The following is a 27,238-nucleotide window of genomic DNA, read 5'->3' as shown; positions in this document are numbered from 1 at the left end:
CTGGTCTTAGGTGTTGGCTGCTTGTGTCTGGCTTGTCTTTGCTCCCTAGAGTCTAAGGCCAGGTCCATGTCTCACTCATCATAGGCTTACCTGAAGGGCCAGTGCAGTCTAAACTGAATTATAAGGGAACAGTTTCCAGGAGGTGAAGTGGCTGCTAGATTGGAGGTGACTCTGGCTAGGTGTTTTATGTTTCAAGCCTTTGACGTCTTGGCTGGGCACTGTCCAAATGCAAGACATTTAAAACCTTCTGTCTCTGCCAGTGCTGCTAGATGATGCCTGGGCTCCTGTGCCTATGACTTGGAAGCCCATGTCAGCTTCAAACAGAACAGGGGGTGGTAGCTGAGTATGATGACTCTGATGCCTAACATTCCACCCCCTTCCTTATACGCTCCAGGGAGGGCTGAACTTGACCTTTCTCAAGCAGTCAGACACAGACAGCTCCAATGATAAAGTTACGGTCATTATTGCCATAACAAAGCCTATGTGTTTAGCAGAGAATATACATGTTCTGGGAAATTAAAGGCTCACCAAGTCCAAATGTTTGGAGATTGACCCTTTTGGTGGATTGATTTTGAATACATCAGACACTTCTGTGAAAGACAGATTTCTCATTGTGGTTGGCAGACCCCATGCCTTGCAGACACAGGTGCAGAGACTGGCACTTGCTAGTTCAAGAGCACTCTGGCCACATGTACAGAGGGCAAGGTGCATCTGAGGAGGACATCTCACTGTCTGCTTTTGGCCCTGAAAACATAGGGGCATCTTGGGCTGAACACTTCTGCAAGAGAGCAGGGACACATTTTTACTACACACCCAGCGTGGAACATGGGCATGTCAGACTCCTCAGGTCATGTTAATGTGATGCCATGTTAGTCTGAGACATGTACTTTCTAACTCAACAGGGACTGTAACCATCCTGGGCTTGTCAGGAAAGAACAGGTTGGGGCTCCAGAGCCCTGAGGCAACACACGACCCTCCCTGATCACTGGTTTGCCCTTGTGAGAGCTGAGCTTGTGGTTGACCTCCCATCGTTGGCCTAGAACCAGCTCCTCCCTCCCCAACTCTCTGGCCCTCCTGTCTACCTCCCTAGCTCGTCTAAGCCCTTTCCTCTTGCTAGACTGTCTGGGATTATTGCTTCAGAAGCTGTCCTTCCCTGAAATCAAATTAGACCAGTTTAAGGTACATATGTGAGATTCCTTTTGTGGCTCCTCCGCCAGTCTGAGCCATGTCTGTCGACCTACATACAACATCTGACCTCTTCAAGGCTCAAATCGGCACAGATAACTAAGAAGCACCCATCTTCAGAAGAGAATTTTAACAATGAAGTTCTGCAGAGGGAGGAGACACTGATACTGTAACCAGATACTCGGTGATCTTCCAAACCTAGGCTTCTCCTATCAGATCTTATTGCCAGCGCTATTAATGATAATAATTACAACTCCTATTTGCATAATGCTTTACAGGTTGCAAAGCACATTGGGATGCATTATTTTATTTCATCCTTGCTATATGCCTGTGAACTGGGATTTACTAATCTTACTTTGCACATGATAAAAAATTGAGGCTCAGAAAGGTTAAAGGGACTTGTCCAAGGTAGAGAGGCTACAGAGCCCAGACTTCGTTAAGGGTTTTTCCCAATTTTCTGCAGTCAGTTTTCCATTTCAACTGCCTGTAGGTGCCTTGCCCCCCAGCCCACACTCTGTTTGAGGCAAACTGGTTTCCCCACTGGGCCTGTGCTTCCTTTTCTTCTTTTACCTATAATTCCTTGCTCCTTCATTTCTTCCCCTACCCCATCTCTTTTGCCAGTTCCTCTCCTAATCATTCTGGCACATGCAACATTAATCCCCTTCTTCTCTCAACAACTCCAGCGTTTACTGACTACACCACTGATTTCACTGGCTTTTAAAAGGACTGGAGGCCATTTTCTGTGGATTTTGGTAGGTAACTACCTATTACCTGGCATCATAATTGAACTGTTTCTCGTAAGGTCCTGGTCTTGCTCATATAGGGTTTGGTACTGCTTCTCCTTCCCTTATGGTCATTTTTTGGCACTACTCAAGGAAATTTTGTTCCCATGAATGAATGAACAAATGAATGGTAAACATGGATAAAGAGTGCTAGGAGGCTGTCCATTGGAAACCAGGACAGAGGGAGAATCTGCTAGACGCTGGCAGTGGCTCGGATTCAGATAATTCCTTCACAATCCTTCCATTCTCCTGAGCCAACAGCTCCTTTCAAAGGTGAGGTGCACCAACAATAACAGGGTGACCTCTGGAGGCACACCATTGACTGAGACCCCAGCGAGAGCCCCCAAGTGCTCCTATGTGCCTGGTCACTTCCAAGCTCTTACTGTTTCCACCTCGTTTATAAAGGAAACCAGATTTCAGAGAGTTATTATTCAGCCTTCTTCCTTCACAGTTTCACAAATAAGACCCACTTGCTGCCTGAAAACTGCTTGGCAGGAATACTGTCACTTGTGTGAATTTGCATTCTTAAGCAGCAGGGGAATCACAGCATAATGGTTAGAATTTGGTAAGTGAAATGCGTGTGGTTTATGAGGAAGTGGGCTGACTGGGTTTCATCTGGGTCCATTCTATTTGCTCATCCTGTTGCTAGAACTTGAGGCACGAGCAGGCCTCTTCCAGGGGCCCTCAGAAACCCCTCCCCTCTCCTTTCATTTCTTCTCCCCTCTCTCTCTCACAGTAGGATGATAATCACTACGCATGATTTAAAGGACCACTGCAAGACCAGGGATTAATGCTGGTGGCGTGCTAAGCACGAGCAGCTGAAGGCTCATAATTCAGTGCTGACATCTGAGCTAATCCACTAGTTTGCAGAATCTCCAGACGAGCAGGCCTCTGGATTTCACTTAGTTAAATCATTTGTGCCCACTTGTCTGCTAAGTGCTATGAGCTCCAGGGAAGAAAGATGATATGTAAATTTAAAGAATTAGCAGTTGACATCAGTCAGAGGGACACTGTGCTGCAAAATGTCCCTGCCTGTCACTGACAGAGGTTTGATTAGAACCAGGGACATCATGAAGGAGTAGTACAGACCAGGAAAAGTGCAAGGAAAGGCAGGAAACAACAAACAAAATAAAAACAGGGAGAAGATAATGAACAAAGTGAGCACATACTACATACCAGACACTGCACTGGGAATTTATTTACCTGATGTAATCTTCCTCGCAAAATTTAACCCTGTGCAATCAAGATTATTTCCTCCACTTTTATAAAACAACAAACAAACAAACAACTCTCCCCCAGCAAAACAAAATGAAAAGTTGAGTCTCAGAGAACTGAAGCAATGTGACTTAGAACATTGCCAGAGAGAGATGGAAGCAGGATTTGAACTCTGATGGGACTGAGTAAACTAGCCAGGGCACCGCCTCTCATCTGGGTTGGAATCCTGACCTCAGGCTCACTAACTGTTGGAAGACTTAATCTTTCCATCTGTAAAGTGGCTGTATTAACAGCATTACTGTACAGGGTTGTGGGGGAGGCACAGATGGAATGAACCATGGAAAGGTTTTATGTCGTAACAGGGACACAGTAAAAGCTCAACGAATTACTACTATCACTATACACACCCCTCCTATGCCTGCCTTTGTTTTATTTGGAAAGAAAAGGGGGTAGAAAGGCCACCAATAACCTGGCGAGGTCAACCCAAGATTCAAAAGCGAGTATGGTTTGGCCTGAGGACTGTCAAGATGTCTTCTGTTACAAAGACTGACTCTCCAGATCTGTCTGCACCCCAGAAACCAGCTGGCCCCAAGTTGTCCAACCTGCACTGTTCACCATATGTCTGCCATCATGTGCCGTCTACAGGAAGTGAAATAAAATAGTCTCTAGTCCTGGAACATGGGTGGGACCTCAAGGGATGACTTGGAGCAGGCCAAAATGCCCCAAGCACACTGTCACCCTTTGCTTTAAGTTCTTCAGAGAAAGTGCTTCCACGGGCCACAAGGGCAATGTGTGGTCAAGGCCACAGCCCCAAATGCCAGGAATTCCTTAAATTTGGTCTTAAGTTCCCTGGCTGTTATTTAAACACTTCTCCTGCTATCCCTGAGGCCACACAGCCAGTTTCTGTTCTCTGACTTAAAAACATTTTTACTTATGAAGAATTAAGACCTTTAGTCTGTGCTTCCCCAGGAAACACAACCTTTGTCCCTTCAAACCGTCCCCTTTCCGGGGCTTTGATTACAGGGTTGGGTCTCCACTGACCTCTCTTCCAAGCTAACTGCTTTAGCTCTTTAAAGCCATGGTGCCCGCACCAAGATCTTGAGATGGAACATGTGCTGTGAGTGAAGACTGTTCTTCTGGAATATTCCAATTTATGGCCCACATTGCTAGATATCAAGGAAGCTCTAAGCATATGGAGGCTGTTGAGGACTTGATAGAAAAAAGGTTTGGCAAGGCCTGGGGGAGGGGCTACTTTAGTGATGTACTTGGACTTTAAGGAAAGGCCCTTTGGATTGTCACCATGTTGCCTCAATGCAAAGACTGACTAGCGAAGCGAGAACCAGTCCTGCCTGCTGGAAGCCTCCTTCTGGTTCTTGTAGCTGATGGCCGTGCTGCCGGCGATGGACAGCTTCCAAGAAAAAGACAATGGAAAGGAAACACGTTCAGGTGCTGAGAGAGAGTGAAGAAATAATGTCCCAGAGACACAATCCCTCTCCTCCTGGACCTGACGTATTTGGGAGACACTTCGCTGGGTCCTTGACTCAAAACATCTGTGGTCGCCAACGATGCAGAGAAAACAATCACAGGGGAATAAACAACAGGAGTTCAAAAGGGTAGGGAGGAAGCGCAGAGGACAGGGTCATTCATACGTTGCAAACCTGCTGCTGTCTCTAGAAAGGTCTCTTGATATTTCACCTGGCAATTTACGGTCCATCTGGCTTCAGCCACTTCAGTGCTGCGGGAACACCTGACCATGGTTGGCCCCACTGCCACGGATTCAATTGTGTCTCTACCTCACCAAACCCTGAAATAAATCACCAGCTTGCTCCTCCTGGCTATCACAAAGCCAAACACGCCATCTGTCCAACACACACATCTCCTGGCTAGCATCTTGCCCTCCGACTAGAGCAACCATCTGAAAGAATATTCAGTGCTGCTGGAGATACAGACTCTTAGTATAGGTCATACCTAAAACATGAGTCAGCCCCTCAGCTGGCCTCCCAAGGTCAGTCTATCTCTGCTAAGGTCCTCAAATTAACAACCGGTTAAAGGAAACATGACTTGGGATGAACTCAGCAGGATGTTTTCAAGCTTTACAAGAGAACATTCTGTGGTTACGTAAGGCTTCAGGCCTGCCCTGCGCTGGAGTCTACCTGAGTTGTTCTTTGGTACGTCAGTTTTCAGGAAAAGTTTGACATTGGGACAGTCTTCTTGTCATCTTTGCATCTTTGTTAGCAATCTAAACACTACTGGGGAATTCAACCAGGGAAAAGAGGTAAGAGCTTTGCTTTCCCAAGAAGCTGGAGATGTTTTCCTACCTTCCCTAAAGAAGGGCCTCTATTCTTTCCTTTTCTAGGTGAAATTATTCCTTCAATATTGACTTTTTTTTTAAAAAAAAAAATTATTTTAGCCCAAGCTGTTCTTGGACTTTAATTATCCATTATGGTCTACAGCCCAAGAGATTTCTGTCCTTATATTTGCAGTGGCTGTGCCCCAGCCAAACCACAGGAACCTCTTTCTGAAGGCAACTTGGCCCAACAGCAGTCCAGTGTTTGCTGCCACTGGTTCCACCTGATATTTTGAAACCAGAGAGTTGCTTTTAAATTCAGAATCAATGTTAGCTCAATGTCAAAATTCAAGTCTAGCATAAGTGAGTTCATTCATCAATTACTTCCTTAGATTTCTCTGCAAACACCCACCCCCAGCACCCACCCACAGTCCTCTTATGCACATTCATGGTGAATCACAGCTCTGGTCTCTGTTCTAATGGAGTTTATTCTGCGGACCAATCTGCATCAAAACATCCCCCATGAGGAGTTAATATGTCTGTCACTTATATTTGAAGGGATAGGCACAATTTATAACATCTGGATGTCAAGATACTGGATTTATGCCTATTTGAGCTTGTTTTTGAACCCGGGGTGCTGCCCTCTCAAGTCCTTGCCTAAGCCAGGCAAAGCTCTGTCAAAACAGTGGACTATGCCAAATTGAATTTGCCTGTTTTCTTCATATCAGTGTCATGATTTGAAATTATTGAGATGAAGTAACACTGTACCCGTGCTTTACCAGGTCAACCAATGTATAAAACAGCACACATGTAAGAACACCACCCACCTGAAGGTTATGAAGCTGATCTGGCTTTATATCTAGTCTTCTTGTCTCATTCCTGATAATAATAGGGATGATAACAACAATAACTATCATTATTCTTATCGGTATTAGATTGTACTTACTCAGGATGCTCTTTTTTATTGATCAAAAGTAGCTTCTATACCATCTAATGCTGTTACTTTTTTTACTTGACTATGGTTGCTCAGTGAAGTAGAATGATACAAAAAAATTAAAACACTGTCCACTGAACACTTCAGCAAGGATTATAGAGAAGATAAATCCCCCTAATTACTTGCTTCTTGGTTTATACCACACCAAGAAACCAAAGCATCAGCAAGGGCTCTGAGGTGTTCTCCTGTTAATGACCAAGGGTCCTAGATCAGCAATGTCCAATACAGCACCCTGTCCCTGTGGACATGTTCCATACAGGCATTGACTGATTCAGGGTAGCTACTGTGCCAAGGGTGTAGTTAGGGCAGCAGCAGAACTGAAGCATTAGCTGCATTAATTTTAATTAATTTAAATCTAAATCTAAATATCCATGTGGCTAGTGGCTCCTATATTAAACATGGCAGCTCTAAATACCTGAGCCAGCCCTCAGAGTTTTTGCCTTGCTCCTTAAAGACCTGAGTCTGATCATCCTCTTCACAATCAAAACCCTTGAAAATATCTGTAGAAATTATGCTCGCCCTTGTACAAGGGACCCTTCTTTGTCATTGTGGCTGCAGACTAAAGGTAAGTGGCTTCTCAGAGACCATGGGCAGGCTCTTCCTCTGCCACCAGGGGTCACTGAATTTGGAACAGAGTCCCCAGGGGCTGGGATGAACACACTCCAGGCTGCTTGCCCACAAGCAAAGAGCTAAAAAAAAGCATTTCTGAGTGGCTTGAAAGACTGTCTTGAAAAACAAAAACAGTGGAATGAGACCAGTGGGTGTCTTGTCAGCCTGGAGCAACCATCAGCACTGGCCAAAAGAACAGAACTAATTGCTGACTTAAAAGGAGAAGGAAGGGGGGTGAGGGAGAAAACACGAGAAAACAACTAAATCAAAAAACATCTAAGGAATGTAAGTAGTTTCCACAGACACTTCTAATCAAATGGCTTGTGTATGATATTTCAACATGACTATTTCCTCCCTTCTTTCCACGCTTTCTCCAAACCCCATTCCCTCTACCCTTGATGGAGACACTCTTCCTTACCCAGATTTAATTACTTCTGTCTACCTACCCTCTAAGGGGATAAAATACATGACATGCTCCTCAAGATGGGACCGGTCTCCTCTTTGTGGGATAGCAAAGCGTGGGTGACACAGTGGCTTTCAGGTTGACTCGGTGGCATAGCCACTGTGAACCCATCAGCATTTGCCCCACCCCCAGACAAGCACAGCTGTTTCCTTTCTCCTGCTGGCTCCCCTCAGGGCCCTATTTTTTTTTTTAAAGGAAAGGACCACCCCGAACAGAAAGGGCGGTCTATCTTCTGCTGAAAGCCTGATTTTGAGTTTTGTAAGCACAAGGAAAATGGGAAATGCAGAAACAGGGTTTTAGAATCATCAGAGGATAGAAGGAAGGATTTGAACAACATTATGATTTTTGTTTCCCTGAGGCGGGTTACAAGTGCCACTCTTCCAAACTTCAGGGATTCCTCTGAAAGAGCAAGATAATTGTTTTCCTTCTCAGTATCTTAAGGGAGGAACAACATTGGATCTAGCAGTTCCTTATGGCCCTAATATTTTCAGTTCCATCCATTCAGCCAAAGGCTGAGATTCTGCCCATTTTGTGAATTTGCTCTGAAAAGCCCTCCCAGACATCATTGTGGAATGAATCAAGTGGAATAGGGACAAAGACTAGAATTCCCAACCAGCAGCAAAGGTCAATGGGTAGGACATTCAGGTGGGGACCAGCACTGGACAAGGAGGGGCAGGTAAAGGGCAAGAATGGTACAGGCCAGAGTCTCAGGGAGGTGACTTAAGCTCTTCCAAAACTGCTACCTGCTAAGTGGCTTTGTCTCCTGGACAGGACTGTCATCAGAGATTGTTGGGCAAAATCTCCTTATAAGAGCGAAAGAGAAGGGGCCAGGATTATTAGAAAACAACCTGAAGAGGGACATTGAATAAGAGTCAGTAAATTTCCCCACTCTACAGAGAGCCCATGTGCAGCCCTTTATGCAAAGTGCCTTTGCCAAGCCGTACCTTATCCACACCCTCACAGACACCCCCCCAACTCACAGGGACCACAAACTGTGCTTGTTCAGACACGAGCTTGTTCTGCACATGAGCACACACCTTACCAGCCTCCCCTACATTCAGATAAAAGATGGGGGTTGGGAAAACCCACCAATTAATTGGACCCAGTCTCAAAGGGGAGGAAATGAAATGAAAAATCCAGGCTGGGTTATAAAAATAAGTATTTTTTTTCCCAACATGCAGGAGGCTCATTATATTAATTAAACATTATTGCAGTGAGTGAGGGGGGAGGGCGATTAAGGCTGGGACTGGGGTAAGTGTTCTCTCCTGTGCCTGAGGCCGTGGCCATCTTCAGATACTCATCTCTCTGAGCACTCAAATGCTGAAGAGATAAACACTTGAAATATGAAAATGTTTTTCTCCAGAGCAGATGCTGTGACCCTCCAGGAAACCAAGAGTGGGCTGTGTCAGAGGCTGGCCCAAGCGTTTTCCTAGCGACTGTCCTACTGCTCTTCCCTGGGGACAGGGGACACCTCTAGCCCTTGGGTGAGGGGCAGCAGAGCAATTCTGAGGAAGCTGGCAGCAGGAAAGCCCCTTCCCCCTTTTATTTTCTAGCTTTATCCCATTACATACTAGTAACATTTAGTCTACTAAATTTCCAGAATTAACCCCTTTCCTCTCAAATGCTTATAGAGAAGTCTTAAGTCCAGGCTGGAGGTGTAGAAAAATGGAAAGATAACGAGTAGTGTGCTGGATCAAGTGTACCAGTTAGTGAGAGTCCCTTGTTAAATTTTCCGGAATTTTGCAAGGAAGTTAAATGTAATCATTATGATAAATGAAATCACATAAAATTACAATAAATCATATTAAAAACAAAAGGTAATAAACATCCCCCAAACCACACTTCCTAATTATTTTAATACAATTTGGCCAGTATCTTGCTTCTCAGGTAATTTATAGCCATAGCAACTCTACAATAGAAAACCTCTCCCTCATACCCTGTGCCTCTAAACTCTGCCTCCAATGCTGTATCAGTGGCTGGAACTGAATGGACAGCAAGAACATTTACACCACCGAAAGCGGCAAACATTACAAGCACATTCTTTTTTTTTCCCCAGCCTTTGGAAAGTTGTAAACGTTGACGGGAACGCCACTAGGAAATCATTCAATGGTGGAAAAGTTAGACAACTCTTGCTATTTCCTGTTTAGAAAGGCTGATGGCATCTGGCTCTCTGAAACCAAAGGGTGAACTTAACCTGCCAAGTGTCGGGCAGCTCTGCTTGTGCACCCATGGGTGTGGCAGCATTTCAGTCCCTTGACTTGCTAGGCTCCAGAAGGGGTGATATACTCAGAGTATCCCTCAGAGTCAAAGCCAGTGGCTTCGCAATGAGCCACTTTGGGAACAATACCAGGAGAGGCTCTGTGATAGTGGCAGCCATGCTGGCTGTGGGAACGAGGACACCGGATGACTCCTCCCATCTCCTGGGACCTCCCAATGCTCCTTCTTTCTTTTTCTTTTATCCTGGTCTCTCCCTCCCGCTCCCCGATGCCAGGCTGTGCTATAATCACAAGTGAGGGCTGGAACCAGCCAGCAACTAGTCTGTGCGATGACGTCTGCAGCACAGACTGGTGGTTTGTGGGCAAGGAACAGAGAATGGCTCTGTGGTGGGAAGTGATGAAGCTTGCAGGGGGAGCTGGGGCTGGAAAACATGCAGCAGGTTGGCCTCACGTCCTTCCTCTCCCAGCCTTCAGTTGGCTCACCTGGAAATGTCCGGTCGCTGGGGCTGGAGCTGCTGGTCCAGGTGCTTCTGAGCCACTTGGCATGGTCATATATCCAACCACAGGGCTCCTCGGGGAAATCGAAGTTGCAATTGAATCCTGAAGGGAGCTGCAAATCTTTGTCTAAAGGGGGAGAAAAAAATAACCCAAAGGAAGGCAAATGAAATGGGTCCAGAGAACAGCCACAGTGGTGCTATTTAAATGGCTGGCAAGGCCTGCCTGCCGAGCAGAGAAAGAAGTGGCTCCCTTTGCTTATTCATTTAACTCATCTTGGCGATCGCTGGCTTTCGGGTCAGGCTTTGGTCTCATCCTTCCCAGGCATGAAAGCCAAGTCTGCCAGTGGTTTCCATAGTAAGCAATTATAAATGAGGCCACCAAATGGCTTTAGGCTCTAATCGGCCTCTTCTGTCTACCTCGAGAGCAGACAAATGTGAAAATTGCTGTTCCCTAAATGCCAGAGAAGAATGTCTCCCCAGTGCCTCAGTGGAAGGCTGGCTCCCAAAATGTAGCATCTCATCTCCTGCCAACCTGGTTCTCAGAGATGGTGGGGCAGCCAGTTAGCATCCAGAGAGGCTGGAATGCCTAGGAGGTTTTGGCCAGAGAAAAAGAAAGAGGCCTCAGGAACAAGGCGGGCTTGTCTGCCACCCTTCACCTCTGGGTGATGCATCTCTTATTTCAGAAGACCAGGACAGTTTGGCAGCTCCAGGCGGGCAAATTAACAAGTTAGGAGCAAGACGAAGGGGCCAGACCAGCAGGCCACCCGGCTCCGTGGTGACCAGGAGAAGAAATCATTTTATATTGTGAAGTCCCCAAAGGTTAGAATCCCAGGGGGAGGTGGAGAATGCTTTCCTTGTGGAAATCTAAGAACTGATTTCACAAATGGCCTGACCCATCTGCTCGGGAGGTTCATCTGCCTCAGCCTGAAGACTGATCCAAGAGGGTTTCTTTGGGGTTCCAGCCAACTCCAAAAATCTAATATGAGCTAGTGTCGAATACATGATTAAGTGAGGGTTGTGTGGAGGTGGGAAGAGAGGAAATGGGAACCCAAATGTGGAACTGTGCCAGCAGTGGCTGCAGAGACAATGGAAAAGTGCTGGCTGAGGCTGGCAGCAGGGAGGAAGTGGGGTCTTTGGCCTTCTCACTTCCCTTCCCAGGGTTCCCAGAGAGGAATTTCTGTGGGGAAGGTTCAGAATGCAGGTTAGGAAGTCTAAAGGGAAAAACAGAACTGGTAGAAACAAATTGCTCACCACGGGACTGAGGAGGCTTGTGTCTAGGGGGACAGGGTGCTGCTGACCTCAGGAGCAGGAGGCAGATGACCAGTAGATTCTGTTTTTGTGCCTCCCCTTCCCAAGAGAGAATATTTAATGTTTGCCCACCCTTGGCCAAAGTTAGCTTGAGTCAAGAAGAAACACATGGAATCTATTACAGAAGCATCAACCTGTGGCTTGGAAAAGTCGGCCCTTAGCCCTCACCATCCCCTTCTCGCAACAATTTCTGAATGTCTATTTTTCCATTGAAAAATATAGAGTAATTCAATATACCATAATTCGTCTCTCATGTTTACATGCATACTGTATCTCAGGAACCAAATTCCACAAAAGGATCTCTTGCTAAAAAGGAGAAGGGAGGCACCATCAAAGAAACCTCAAATCAAACAAACCACTATAAACGGTAAAATTATATTAAAAATAAACTTCTGAAAATCTGCTGCAGAACCCTTACATTTTCAATTTGGATTGTCATTTGGATAGAATCCCCACCCTGGGGCCCCCATCAAGCTAACTCTATGAATCTAATATCGTACATTAACTCCCTATGCATTGCATTTTTGGCTCTCAAACTGTCTTAAACATGTCTTGGAAGATTCTCCAAGTCTCCTTCTTCTCTTCATAAAACAAAAACAAGTTCATTAAAATGTCAGGATTCTGTATTCAACCAACCCTGACCAATAGTGTCCTCCACCCACACGATATACAAAAGCACATTCCCTAAAGCATATGTATTGAATTATCATTTTTCAGTCACACAACTTCAGCATTTATTTTTGGCTTTCCTCCCATTCTTCTTAGTAGCCCTTTCTTGGAGCCATCCTCCCCCCCCCCCCCCCACCACCGCCCTGATCTGTGCAGTTCTTCATACTATCAAATGGCTGTGTGTGTGTTTCACCATCTACCTATGTCTTTATGTTTTTTCCTCGGGTCTCTTTGCCAATCTCTCCTCGTTTTGTTTAATGAACATTTAATGGTGATCAGTAATTTACTGTGAATCAAGGCTGTCAAACTCAAGATTCTAGCCAGAAATGCCAGGTGTCCCGAAACACGTGATTTATTCGGAATGTCCTAGTACTTGATGACCTTTACAGTATGATTTAAAATGTGACTTACTTTTGGGCTCAGCCAATTACTATTTTGTCTAACTTGGATTTGCTTAGAAAATGAAATAAAAGGCATACAGGTTTCCCTTGTGAAGAGATGACCCCAAAACAAGGGTCTCTGAGTTTTAAACAACTGGTTCAAGATGCCTCTTCACACTTCTGCCCCTGCCTCTGGCCTGCACTCCATCATGGAGGATGTGATACACTACCTTGTAGAACCATCCCTGTTATACCACCTTCTTAATCCGGCAGTGGGTGAAAGACACAGGGAAATGCAATGAAGTTATGGTCAACTGGTGAATTAGCCCAACTACTATGCTCCAGAGACATCACCAGATGACTGTCAGGTTTTCACTTGACTGTACTGCGGAGACACAGATTAATGAATTTTAAGGCTGGGAATGGCTTTCCTTTAATAGGAGAAACACAGTAGTAAGGGCTTAACCATGAGATTTCTCCTAGGAGGTTTTCCTTGGAGGCATGTTATCTTAGCTGATGACCAGTGGTTTCTCACCTACTGGTTACAATATCTGAATACTTCTGGATTCACTGTTTGAAGCCTTTTAGTAGTTGTACCCCCCTAACGCCTCCCCTAAGACTCTCTGGATCTCTGACCCAGGACACCCCAAGTCCTTGCCCAGTCACAGACCAGCCCAACTTTGATAGGTCCATCCCAGATGCAATACGACACCCACCCTGATCCTTACCATCCTCAAAGCTGCAGTTCTCCCCACACTCTGTGGCCTCCTCATCAATGGGGTAGGGGGTGGTGGTCTCTTCGATCTTCATGGTGGGTCCTAGAGTCTCTACTGTTGGCTTTGAGTCTGTGCAAAGACAAAGGATGAGAACGTTAAAGCAGTTTGCCCTGAAATGCCCCAAAGATGCCCCCAAACTCTTTCCTAAGTGTGGGCTTTTGAGAATGAAAGTGAAGATGCCCACATGTGCAAAAACCACTAAAGTCACCTGTGTTTGCTGTTGACGGGCCAGGAGCATGGCCTGAGTCAAATGAGAATGATCTGGAGCTGCAGAAGCAGCTGTGCCTTTGACTCTACACCAAGGCCTCAAGGCCAGTACAAAAGGCCTCCTCTCCATCAGATGAAACTTTCCAGAAAGCTAATTCTACAAAACACCCTATGGGGCCATCTATAACAGAGTAATCAGGAGCACTATCCCCAAAGCCATAAGAGAAACCCAACACTTGGGCACCTTGGGCAGTGTGATCCAATGTTGTGTTCATGTTTGCCCAAAACCAGATGGATGAGAATATGGACTTCAAGAAACTCAGATTCTATTTGATGAAAGTAATTTGGGCTGTGCCCTTGGGTCAGGGTGTGGCAAATTCAAGGGTTCCTGGGATCCAAACAGCCACTGTCAGTGAGGGAAGCAGACTGGGGATGTCAAGAGAGTAAGTGGTGGTGGAGATGGTGGCCAGGGGGACCTTGCATGCCAGGCGGAAAAGGTGACTCCATGATTGGCTCCAGCAGATTGAAGCCTGGGGAGGAGGTGACCCAGTGTGGCCAAGTCCCTCAAACCCCAAGTCGCCCCCACCCCATAAGAAGTCAAAAATCCCCATGTAAAATCTCCAGGCTTGTAAATGTTGGCAACTTATTTAAAATGCTCTAATAAGGGGCGAGGCCTGACCTGGCTGCAGGCAGTTGGTTTTGACCTGGGCTCTAGGTGATTCACTCCTCCGTTCATTTGCTTGTTTATTTGCTCATGCCAGTTATTCATTCAGCAACCATTTGGGGAATGAATGGAGCTATGAGTCAGGCCCTGGGTGGGGTGGAAAGAGTTTTGGAAACTGGTGCTCAAGCCCAAGTGTCTCGGGGTGGTATCTTCATCTCAGCTGCCCTCCAACAAGGTGCCCCGAAGAAGCCAATAAATCGTTCCTCCCATTTCTACACATGCTCCTTTGCACTACTGTAGGTGATTAGGCGCCTTTGTCAGGCACCCTTCAGGATACCATTTAATAAAGCCAGGAGCTGAAGGAAATTGCTAAATACGCTGAATAGCTTTTTTCACGGTCGACTTCCCACCTTTCTGCTATTAAATACTACGCACATAACCTTTCAGACGTCCCTTTGCCTTGTCTGCCTCTTGCTCAAAGTAAATAGCAAATAACCTCGAAGTGTCCTAATTTGTAAGTTCAAATTTGTCACTGTGTCATAGAATCTCAAACTCAATTGTAAAGCCAGCTGTGGGTGGCAAGGCCAGGAGTAAACATTTGGAACACAAACAAACACACTAACAGGTGAAGCAGCGCTGTCAAATTATTTAGCTTCAGCAGCTCAACCCAGCCCATTATTTTTTTTTTCCTGTTATCCTTTTGGGGGAGAAAGAAAGAAATGAACCAAGAGTGAGTTACCGAAACAGATGGAAATTGGAAAAGCCTACAAAAGAGGAAAAGCCACATGACCCAAGAACGGATTCTGAAAATGTTAGGTAGCAAAATGGGTCAGCTGACTGGTGGAGAGAAACTGAAACCCAGGGGCACTGGGTGCCAGCCAGGCAACGAGAGGGCACTGTGTGGAATGAAAGTGAAGAAATCGCACCGGTCTTCGTGCCTACGGTGTTTGTACTGGGCGCTCCAAGGTAACTGCCCATCAAACGGCAGCGTTCCCCCAAATTGAAGCCAGATGTCAGAGACTTCAAAGGGAAGTAGGCTGAGCACAGGGTAATACGCCTCAACTCTGATCTTCCAAGGGCCAGGCAGGGCTTTGAAATGGGAAACCTGTTGCTAACCATCACTAGTGCAATTTGGGGCAGGTTGGGGTTGGGAGGACAATCAGGGGAGGAGGTCATTAGCAACTGTCCAGCTGGCCAGAAAGCAGGGCCAGACTGGGAGAGAACAGGCTCAGAGGGACAGAGGACTGGCCCCCCAGGAAGCTGAGTGACCTCTGACAAGTGGCTTCCTCTCTCTGGGGCTCAGTTTCCCTGTTTGTAAAAGGGGGCTTGGTCTAGCTCTGTGATTTATTTTTCAATCCATGGGTCACACTCCTCATTAGATCACAGAATGAATTTAATGGGTCATGACCAGCATTTTTAAAATCTGAGCTATAAAATTTCAGAGTGCACTCACCTAGTAAGGATAGCACTGCTTTGGGAACCTTCTGCTTCAGTTACATTTACCTATGAAAGGTTTGCTTGGTGCCAGGTAGCAATCTAAACACTTTATATGCTTGATTTTTTGTAATCCTCAGAACAATTCTAGGGGTGTAGATAGACTATTGTATCCCTGTTTGCCGGTTGAGAGACTAAGTCACTTGTCTACAGCTATGCAGCCAGAGACAGCAGAGCGGAAAGACTCGACATTGGCACTCTACCTCTGGAGTGCAAGCACTCAACCATACACTATCACTCCTGTGTGCACATGGATGTGCGTGCTCGTGTGTGAGGAAGGCTGTGATAGAGATTTATTTTAAATTGAGGATCATGCTCAAACACATTTGGAAGCCACTAGCCTGAAGCTCCTGGATCCTCCACAGCACTAACTCCTGATTCTAAGGCGGCTGTAAATGAAGCCGGCTTGTGCTGGAGGTGGGGTTTTCAACACCTGTGAGACGGCAGGTGGAGCAGGCTGCAGAAACCTGGGCTTCGTCCTTACATAAGGGAGAGTGTCTTTCTACCAGGATGTATCTGTTGGGGTTCCCTGCAATTCCCAGGTGACAGAGGCTAACTTGGGCACGCCTCAACGGGGCTCCTCAGTGCCCTTGTAGCGGGCCTACAGGCAGCACTTTTCTCCCTGGGAGCCAAAAGCACTTCTCTGACATGCCCTTATTAATCCTTCATGCCATCCTGCTGGGAGAGCTGGTGACAGGCAGGGCACAGACAGGAAAATGGGGATACCTGGGGCCCTGGTAGGGAGGGGCAGGACAGCTCAGCCTGCTGGCTGCTCCTGCCTGCACTGGGTTGGGTCCCGAGCCCCAGGTGGCTCCTTCAAGTTCATTGTGGCAGACAGTGAGTGAGCGCTGTGTGAGATCTAGTGCCAGCTCTGTAGAGGGAGGGGGGCCAGTGCCTGCAGGGGAGGTGGGGTCTGACTCAGAAGGGTAGAGCCCTGCCTTGGAAACAAGGAAGGGTGGGTGAGCTCAGCAGGCCTCACCCTCAGAGGAAGATTCAGAAGTACTGCCCTGGGCCTGTGCCACCTGACGGGGACAGGAATGAACAATACTCAGGCTGCACTCTGGGAAGAGTTCCCATAGGCTGCCCTGCAACAGGGTCCCTTCTGAGCAAATAAATGCCTTTTACAGATGTGGCTCTGAAATGAAAATGCCGTCTTTTAGCCACTGACATCTGGAGGCCAGATTCAGACATAAACCGATTACTTTATTATCATGAGAGTATTTTTTCTGCCCTAAATCAACAGCCACAGCCCTCTGGCCTGAAGAGCCAGGGTCTAATTGAATTTGGGTGGGAGGTGTGTGGTTATGACTTGTTTGTGCGAGACTCGGGTTGGAGAACTGAAATGATCCCTTAAAAAACCATCCCAATCCAGAGGTGGTCTGAGCACATGGCAGGGGATGGGGTGGCAGGGTTCCTAGTTCGTAGAGCTTTACCAGGGGTGGCTGCCCCCGCCACCCCTTCCAAGGCATTCTGAGATACCAGGGTCACAAAACCATGTAAGTGAGACCGCAGAGGAAAGCAGCCTTACCTGTCCAGTCACAGCCTAGCACCTCCAGCCGCATGCCAATGCCCGCTGGAGACCACCTCTCTGGGTACACCCTCACATACTGTGCTGGAACGGGGTCGAACCTTCGGATGTCAGGGGTGTCGTAGTGCATGTTCCCTTCAAACAGCTGCAGGGAGACAAGCCATCAGATCTTCTTGTGTGGGATCTCTCCCTGCTCACCCTTTCCCCCACCACAACCAACCCAGAAGGCAGTTCGTGGTTGGTTCATGGGACATTATGACTTACAGGAGCTTCATTTTTCAGACCAAAGTACTTCCCTCATTTATGAGAAAATGAGGGACCCATAAATACAGAAAATGGGGAGCAGATAAAAGTGGCAATTGTCAAGTGACATCTATTTTCCTGGGCTGGACACTGAGGATTCGGGAAAGAATAAGGCTCCAAATGGGTTTGAAGCTGAACTTGGTCAGAGCGAAAAGATAGCCTTTTCTCTAACGCATGAAAGTCTAGACTTAGGAAGCCTCTGCTGACCAGCAGTTCACTGAGAGCCTGAAGGCAAAACGACTACTCCCATGTCTTCCGGTCACACACTGCCCAAACCTTTGTTTAGCAGAGATAATTCTATCAAGACAGACCTCACCTAGCACCCTGATGGAGAAAAGTGATGGAAGTGGGCAGCCCTGGTTGAGGTTGGGTGGGACCCCAATCCAGAGCTACCTTGGGGTCCCTCCTCTAGGGGAAGGGCAGGTGTTGGGGTGGTGAGGAGCTGAGTAACCTCCAGGAGTGCTGTTCCTGACCACCCTTGCTGCAGGGTGCTCGAGGTCCAAAGTTCCCAAAGTGGGGCACTATCTCAGGGAGGCCAGGCTCTGACCCTGGCCCAGATCACCTCCTTTTACAAGAAAAGCCAGGGTCAGCTGTCCCTGGGGAAGCCTGTGGTTCAACCTCTCCATCCACTGAAGTCTCCAGTTACCAAACCCAGAGTTTTTCCAAACCTCTGAAATTGTGAGTCGGGAGCTGATACCAGCATTGCAAAACCTCCAAACCAGGCCTGGCCTTGACATTCGGAATGGAAACATTTTCTTCAAAAAGGAAGCTGACCAGAGACATGTAATATGACTTTCTTTTTTAGGGGCCCTGCTCTTCTGAGGAAAATGAGGATAACGTAGAAGGGAGGATCAGAGCAAGAGATGAATCTGAAGAAGGACAGAGGCAAGATGTTCTCTCCCGGCCTTCGCCTCTCTGATGGCAGTGGGTGGGCTATCTGGCCTGAACTTCTGGCCTGGAGTAAATTTCTCTCTGTTCTTCCTTATGAGGGGCAGGAAAGATCTAAGCAGTTAAAACTAGGAAAATACAAAGGAGTGCAGCAATGTTTAAAAAAAAAAAAAACAGTTATTTTTGGAAGTAAATCCCTAGTTTCTATAGTTTGGCTTCCAGCAACCACATCCTCTTGAGGTGTCTGGCCAATTTCAAGGAAACTCCATCTGACAGAGGGTGTGAAGGGTGTTAAACTTTATAAACAGGTAGCGTGAGTAGGGTTAGGTGTTTGGATGTGAGTCAGGCTTATAGTTTCTGAATCGTGGGCTTGGACACAGGTAAACTGTGTGACCCTGGTTAGGAGATAAAGCCTCGGTTTCATCGTCTCTAAAATGGGAGCAATGGAAGGATCGTCCTTGTAGAGAGTCTGTGGGGTTAAGAGAATCTAAATAAGGTAATACGCACTATGACTGGCACAAAGTAATCTCTCAATATTTGCGTTATTGGATGGCAGAGGTTTGATGATGGCTGTTGGATGAGAAATCAGCACCCCCAACTCCTTGCACCCCACTTAGCCTCCCTATTTGGGGAATGCTACAGAATCCTCCCAGGATGGCCTACCTTTGGCTGCTGGGTTCTGGGGTCTTGGATGTATTCCCAGTCCTTGCCGTTTAGGCTGTAGGAGACTTTGAACTTGCGCACAAATGCCCTGGCTTCCACTGCTGTGATGCTGTCTCCTCCACGGGCTCCCTGGATGATGATGCCTTTCACTGTCTTGGGTGCTCCCAGGTCCACCTGAAGCCACTCCTCACCTGGCTGTGCCTGAGGGATTCGAGGGAACCAGCCTGAGCGGCTGCTGACCAGGCGGGCAGCGCTGGGGCTCCAGAGGTACTCGCGGGTGGAGGAGGCGGAGATTTGGGAGTCTGCGATGAGGCCTGAGAGCATCCCCAGCATGTTGGAACAAGGGGCATCTGTGGAGAGAAAATGGAGGTCATGGCTGACCCGCACAAACTGAAGACCATCCCCCTATTAGTAGGGAGCTGCAAAAGAAGCCCACGCAAATACTTTGTTTGGGTCAGCACTGATTTCTCTGCATTCTGAGGTCCTATAGCACAGTGATTCAAAGCCTGAACTTGGAGCCAGACTGCCTGGATTTGTGCTCACTCTGCTACCTACTAACTGACGTCCTTGGATAATTTTTAAATTGTTCTGTTGCCTCAGTTTCCCCATTTTGAAAGGGGAGGTGAGAGTCACACCTATTTCTTGGGGGTTGTTGCGAGGATTCTGTTCATCACTATGTAGCAGCCCCGAGGACAGTGCCTGGCATATTCAAGTATCTGATGGCTGGTAGCTGTTTGTATTTATGGCTTTGGCCAAGGCCTCTCAGAGTGCATGACTGTGCATCCTTTCCAAGCCACTGGTCCCTTCTGACTCTCTCAAGCACCATGAGCACAGGGGAGCTTAGCAAAACATTGACTTCTTCTTTCTTAGATGACCATTTTGCTGACTAGATGGAAACATTCCTGGGGTCAGTATCAGATCTTTACTTCCACATGTGTATGGAAGCTCTCTACTGCCTGAGGCTGTTCCTACCACCTCAGAGCCCTTCCCCTCAGTCTTCACTAGGTACCCTTTACTCACCCCAATGCGTGAGTGTCACATTCTCAGAAAGGCCATCCCCAATCTTTGAATGCATGTAAATTAAGTCTTGTTCCTTCTCAGAACATCCTGTTCTTCCCCCCATATACATCTTTGCTTATAATGACACATACCTGCATTTTTTTCTATCCTGTCTACTAACCCTAAAGCTCCATGATGCTAGAGACCTCATTTGTTTTCCTCACTTCTCTAGCTGCAGTACCCAGGGTGTGGCCTCACACACAGCCTTTGTGGAGTGAATGAGTGAGTGCAAAATATATGAATCGTGGTGTTGGGCAGGGCAACAGCAAATGTATATTAAACTTATGAAAACTGAGTAGATTAAAGAGGAAAAGATCCTTCAAGTTGCCTCCCTTTTCCAAATTCACTGGTTCTTTCTTTTCAATCTTCCAGAAAGTGAATCTTCACTAAATCCTTGCTAATTAGCCTTTGCTGGCCTGGAACACCAACACAAAGGATCAGAAAACAGCTTTCTGTGCAGGATCAGGGTGAACAGCTTCCAGGAGAGGGAAGCTAGATCTTTCTGTAAAGGTGTTAAGAACAGGGGCTGGGGATGTGGCTCAAGCGGTAGCGCGCTCGCCTCGCATGCGTGCGGCCCGGGTTCGATCCTCAGGACCACATACCAACGAAGATGTTGTGTCCGCCGAGAACTAAAAAATAAATATTAAAAATTCTCTCTCTTTCTCTCTCACTCTCTCTCCTCTCTCACTCTCTCTTTAAAAAAAAAAAAAGGTGTTAAGAACAGAGAATTTGTATTGAGAAAATGTGGGTACAGGAACCACCTGTCGTTGGGTGGTTTGGGTCAAGCTGTTTGTTTCTTTGAGCCTTGGTTTCTACATCAGCACCTGCCCCACTCACCTCATAGGGCTGTTAGGAAGAGTGGGTAAGATAATGTACAAGGAAGGGACAGGAATGATACAGAGGCTGTACTAATGCAAGGAGTTTAAACCAGAATGCCCACACAGGCCACACCCTGGAACACTCCCTGTCAGAGCTGGAATGACCTGGGGGCAGGCAGGTGGGTGGATGTACACTGAAGACCCTTCCAGGTCAAAGAGGCAGCTTGCCTGCTTTGGGGGGAGTCCATAAGACAAGGGGATTGGCCTGGCGCTAGATGGCTGGCGCTGCTCTAGACATCATTGTGTTTTACCCAGACCACTGTATCAACTTCCCAAAGACATCCAGATACCACTCTGGCCTTTTCCAATCTGCACTGCTTGGGTTTTAGCCCATGTGAGCTAAGTTTTTCCTTCACTTATACCTTCCATTCCACCCCCCACCCCCTTTCTCACCAACAGTGCCACTGAGCAACCTCTGACCACTGCCAGGTATACCTACCCTCCCTTCTGCACCAGGTAATGCCTGTCTGCCTTCTGCCCTCTGACCTCGATCATCAACTCCTGAAGGAAGTCCTCCTAGGCCCCCTGGGCTGGGTCAAATCCCATGAGCCCATATTTCTAAACATAATTTGGGAAACATAGTTTATCCTAGTTTTAATTTTACATCTATTCTTAGGTTTGCTTGCTTATTAATATCTGCCTAACTCATCCATAATAGACACACAGAACTGGGTCTGTATAGCTCTTGGCCCCGGCTTGAGGCCACACAGAGAACTATTTAAGAGCAGAGTCTTTGGATTCAAATTGCCCAGAGTCAAACCCTGGCTCTGCCATTTACTGGTTGAGTGATCAAGCTCTTTACCTATTGGTTTCCTTATCTATAAAGCAAAATAGTAACATCTACCTCACAAAATCGTTATAAGGATGATAAAAGATAATCTATTTTAGATGAGAATTAAACCTGGCTCCTAGTTAACTTTCCATGAGTTTTAGCTAGTAGATGCTTAAGAAAAATATATTGGATGAGTGAATGAATAAAAAGATGAAGGCTTATAGGACTTGAGTCCTCAAACCAAGCCTCCAGGACAGTCTTGTGGTACAATCATACAGTTTCTGAAACAGGGAGCAGAACCCAGGATTGGTCAGTGATGCAGTCCCCACCTCACCTGTGACCCGACAACCGAAGAGCTCCAGTCGGAGCGCGATGCCCGAGTGCCAGGTCTGTGGACGGATCCGGATGAACCTCGTTAACAGCGGCATGTGGAGTTTGTTCAAAACGACCTCGGTGGCATCATTATTGGCTTGGAATACCTGCAACAGAAGACACGAAAGTAAGTTCCTGAGATCCTGGTTGGTAATGTAGCCACCCGAACAGGCTTTGAAGTGGGTTGAAAAGTTCTGTTGAATTTTATTTCCCTCAAGTCTAAAGTAACCATGAGGTTTCTTGATGTGGGTTTATTTTACAACACCATGAAAAAAATTAATTTCTCACACTGCTCCAACTTGGAAAACAATAAATAGTCTTCACAAAAACATTCAGAGGGAAGGGAAATTTTGTCTCTGGGCTGAAAGCAAGCAGAGGAAGGAACTTGTCAAAGAAAATACTTCAGAAGCTAAGAAAGGAAAAATTAGAGTATCTATTAAAATCACTCTCCAGCTTGGATTTGACAATCCCTCTTCCTCCTGGTGTAGGCTTACAGGAATATTTGCAGAGAATTTTGTAATTATAAAGTGTTTCACATTTTTTTTTTGATGGTTACTTAGACACTTTCCCACTCCATGAGTGAGAGAGTGGGTGAGGGGGCCCAGTCTACTGCCAAGGTCCCTGGGTTAGTCAATACTTTCTTGCATCTCTCTGGTCTTTGTTGTAGGTCATGGTTGCAGGTGGTCCCTCAGAGTCCTGCTCCACTTCCTCTTACTCTAGTCCCTACCCTGTCATGAAATCCATCCCTGTCCCCAGCTGACCAATACGTCTCTTATGGGAGGAAAGGCTTTTTGGAGTAGTTTCTGATCCAACATGGTAGACGCAAGTCCTGGCTTACCAGATGGCCCAAATCAATAACTGCCATATGGACCTTATGCTTTTTTTGTGCTCTCCATTTAAAAAAAAAAAAGTAACTGGAGCAAGTATATGTGAGTTTCTCTTGGTTTCCCTGAATAAGGGGGAAGGGAAAAACCAGCTAACCAAACATCATTTCTAAATCATGACTGTCACAACTGTAATAACCCAGGGACCCTGTAAATTTGCTTATGGCCAACTCTGCCTCAAGAAGCACCTTCTCCTGTGCAGGGGAACTAGATATGTCAGCTTATGATGACCAGGACATGCTAGGAATTTGGGGTACCAACAGGGCTGGGACAGAGGAATGGGAAACTAGTATATTTGAATGCTTTTGAGCCAGGCACTGTGTAAACATAGTTGTGTCTGTAACACTCCAGGAAGCAAAGTATTATAATCTCCACTTTACTGATGAGGAAACCTAGGCTCAGAGATGCTTGTCTGAATCCAAAGCTTTTAAGCTTTTTCTTAGGTTGACTTTTATGTCTTTAAATAAATGTGCAGTATTCATGCTGGTAGCTAGGAGTCATGGAGCCTTTAAGGTCCCCAATCATGGGCTGAATGGAAGTAAAATCGCTGTCCAGTGATGTGGCCCCAGCGTGAGTTTATAATCCCATCATAGAACGGCTTAGAGTGACAGCAAAGGAAGGCACAGACATTTACAGGCAGTTACCAACATAGTCCTTTCTTCTCCATGTCCTGTGAACCGCACCATTTGCAAGCTTGTACTTAATAATACACCACGATGGCATATTTGCAACCAAATGAAAGGAAGTGGCTTATTCCAGAAAAATAAAGAAGGGCATCAGCCTACTTCTGTTTAAACTATAGTTCTTGGTGCTAAGTCCACCAAATCTGAGGGGTTCCCACTCAGCCCACGGAGCTCGCTGCTCCCTCTGCTCCCTGGGGGGAGGGGGGAGTCCTCGCACTCTGGATCCTAAGGCTGTCTGTTCCCCCTTCTGCTGTCTTGACGACATCAGGGAGCACAGAGGAAGAACTGGTGATCGTTCCTCTTACCCAGGTTCAATTTTGCTGCTTCCTGTACAGTGATTGAGGATTAGGAGGAGAGAGAAGAAGGTAGAAGAGCCAAGGAAATAGAGAAAAGGGGTGGAGCCGTATACCTGGGAGAAGGCTAGAGGGGAGAGGTCCTGGACCCTCTGCAACCCTAATCTCAGAGAGGGACCCAAAACAAGAGGAGCACCAGCACCAAGGAAAGTCCTGGCCTTGCCATATTCTTGTTTCTTGCTGGCTTTATGCTGACAAAGGGTTCCCGGCTTTGAGGAAAAGGATGGAGGAACGGATTCCAAGGAAAAGAGATGAATCAGTTCTCCCAGAATTCAGCATGAGACAGAGGCTTTTGTTTGTTTTGCTTTGCTTTGGCAAGAAAGAAGCAAATGCAGCTCTTTGCTGATTTCAGACGGGTGCTGTGAGCAGCGGGGGGCGGGGGGGGGGGGGCTCTGGATGCTCCCTGTGGACGGTGATGGTGATGGGCATGAGGCTTCCAGCAGGAGATTCTAAGGAGTTCATGGGGAGGAAATAGCTTTATTTGCCACGTGAATATATCCTTGGAGAGCTGAGTGGATTTGAACTTGCACACAGCCACCAATCCACAGCATACACACCATGCTGGTACGGTTTAGAAACACAGCATGTCTTGTGTGTTTTTAATATCCAGTTTTATCTGATCTGACCCCTTCATTCCTCAGCTTTGGCAGACAACACCAAGAAACCCTTCCTTTTCTCCCTTTGTAAGGGAATTACTGGGTAGCTGGAGCATCTTTGGGAAAGTGGTGTGGGTGCCAGTGGGGTTGCATGTGAACATGGGGGTACACCTGCTGGGGAGGAGCTGATCTTCTCATGGATGCATGGGGCCCAGGTTTTGGGTGAATCCCCTCAATCTCCACCCACAGTGGCATCAGTCAGGAAGGAGGCAAGCATACGGTTGATCTCTAGTTCGTCTGCCTGTGGCTTACATGGAACTTTATTCTGCTGTTCTTTTGCTCCCTCATCTCCCACCCCTGGAATCACATGAAGATTCTTTTCAACTTGGCTTCAAATTATCCTTCATGTTTGTGAGTCTGGTTCCTTACTGGTCTCTTGTTTGTTCTTGACTTTGTGCTTGTATATGTTCCCTATGCTCCAGGTTCTTTGCTGAAGGAGCATCATCCCCACTGCCCCAACAGTACTGGGGTTTGAACCCAGGGCCTCATGCATGCTCAGCAGGCACTCTACCACTGAGCTATATCCTCAGCACCTACCATCTTCCTTAAAATTTCTACACATCTCTCACTCTGAGTGTGGTGAAGTGGACAAAATAAAACAAGACCCACTGCTGAATCAAGAGAAGGAGCCAAGTTCTGTTACTAATTAGCTCAGAAGGTAGGCAAATATCTCTACTTCCTTGGGGGCCCCCAATTTCCTTCTTTACTAAATGGGGGGATTGCATGCATTGATTTGTCAGGTTCTTTCTGGCTGCTAAATTCTAAGCGTTTCTTCACAAGAGTTTTCATGAACTCCTCCAAAGGTATCCTCTTTGTGAAAAGGCATTAATTGTCCCTTATAGTTAAAGAGATTTTGTGGACAAGTGCAGTGGATTTTTTTTTACTACACTTCAAATAATGCCCACAACCAGTGGTGAGTTCCCCATTCACAGAGAGAATACACCTTGTTGATGTGTTGGTTCAATAACAGTTCAAATTATTAATAACCAAGAGTAATGAATAACAATACCTTAGGCCTTACCTACTGTCTTTTGCCCAAAGATATCCAAGTGCAATTTATGAAAATCCATTTTTAATGAAATATTAAGCAGTTTCTATTTCTCCTGACCCAATGGATTTACAAGGTCTCTATTTTTCTCCCTGTAGCGCCCCTATTTATAGCTGATAAATGCTATCATATATTATACATCTTTATGACTTTCTCAATGCTTCTGTGGTTTTAGAATCACCCTTCATATGTTTTCTGATCAAATTCCCTGAGATGGATTCTTGGCTTCCAGTCTAGGCATTGCAAGGTAAGGGGTTGTGTGCATGGGAAATGATGCCAGGAAATTGGTTTTATTTCCTATTCTCTGCCGACTCACTGAATCACTACAGGAAAATCAATAAACCTTAGATACCTTGGTTTCTCCTGTAGGAAAATGTTGATAATAGGCCCGTAGATGAACACTATAGTTTACCATCACTTTCAGCTGGCTTGACTGCCTGCACAACACCCAACAAATGGGTTCTTGGCCAACTGGAAGAGTTCAGGTTCTGAAAGCCATTGATTCCCAAGTCCCATCTTGAGGCTCCAAATTTTTAGGTCATCACTTTGCAGTGACATGTTCAGAATGCTGAGAAAAATCAGTGGATCTCTATATATTATACCCAGAGCATCCATATATATATTATCTCTAGACAGGCATATATCAAAAACAATGATCAAATTTAAACATCTGTTTTAAAAGCTGGAAGTCAGAGAGTATACACATTTTTATTCATTTTAAAGAAAAATACTACTCTGGTTGTTGGACAATCAGGAGTATGTTCAAAGTGACCCTAGCTTTCTGGGAATAGGATTAATTATGTTGTAATTATTCAATATGCATGTGGGTGTATTTGCTAAAAAGAAGAAGTTATGTTGGGCATAAAGATTTCTTTAAGTGCATCTCTGCAAACCAAGTTGAAAAAACAATTCAGGGCACAAAGTGTTCTGGATAATCCATTTGGTGCCTCACTGAATTCTGAACATAATCCAACATTTTCCAATTGATTCTTGAGACCTTTGTTTTATTTTCAGTAAGACAGAATCTGAAAACCAGCAGCATTTCATGGATTTTCTGATTTGCACCTCTGGGGGAGGGGGGTATCTGCCAAGTAAATCGGCTGCTCTCCAACATCCTAGTTGGGTTGTTATCTACACCCCCTAGGAAAGACAATCAGCATGTGCTGACTGGGCCTATGCATCCACCAGCCAGGAACTACATGGACTATTTAAAACAGTGTACAATAAAAACATTTTTTTCTTATATATAAAATAAGAAATATCTAGCTAGAAAGCACCACTGATGTTTTTTTAAGGTTATCTCTTCCCTGTTTCTCACCCACTTTTAGTCATAGCGACCCCTCTTCTGCTGACCCCTTCCTTAAATCTTGTGTGAACAGCACACACAGACTTTGGCCCTGCTGAG

At 46.2% G+C, this 27,238-nt stretch overlaps 1 protein-coding gene across 4 annotated transcripts in view; it reads right to left on the bottom strand.

The window, feature by feature from the left end:
* NRP2 (neuropilin 2) overlaps positions 1-27,238 on the bottom strand; it is a 115,378-nt gene that overhangs the window by 34,666 nt on the left and 53,474 nt on the right. For all 4 annotated transcript variants that reach the window (XM_081260940.1, XM_081260943.1, XM_081260941.1 and 1 more), the window contains exons 8-12: positions 22,172-22,316; positions 19,129-19,478; positions 17,275-17,419; positions 13,334-13,450; positions 10,235-10,375 (exon numbers count right to left, since the gene is read on the bottom strand). In XM_081260940.1, coding sequence (XP_081117066.1) covers positions 10,235-10,375; positions 13,334-13,450; positions 17,275-17,419; positions 19,129-19,478; positions 22,172-22,316 — 898 coding nt within the window. The remainder of the gene's footprint in view (positions 1-10,234; positions 10,376-13,333; positions 13,451-17,274; positions 17,420-19,128; positions 19,479-22,171; positions 22,317-27,238) is intronic.

This window comes from Spermophilus citellus (genome assembly GCF_964194105.1).
Source record: "Spermophilus citellus genome assembly, chromosome: 11".
Classification (NCBI taxonomy): Eukaryota; Metazoa; Chordata; class Mammalia; order Rodentia; family Sciuridae; genus Spermophilus; species Spermophilus citellus.
Note: the sequence above shows the minus strand (reverse complement) of the source record. Positions and strands in the feature narration are given on the sequence as shown.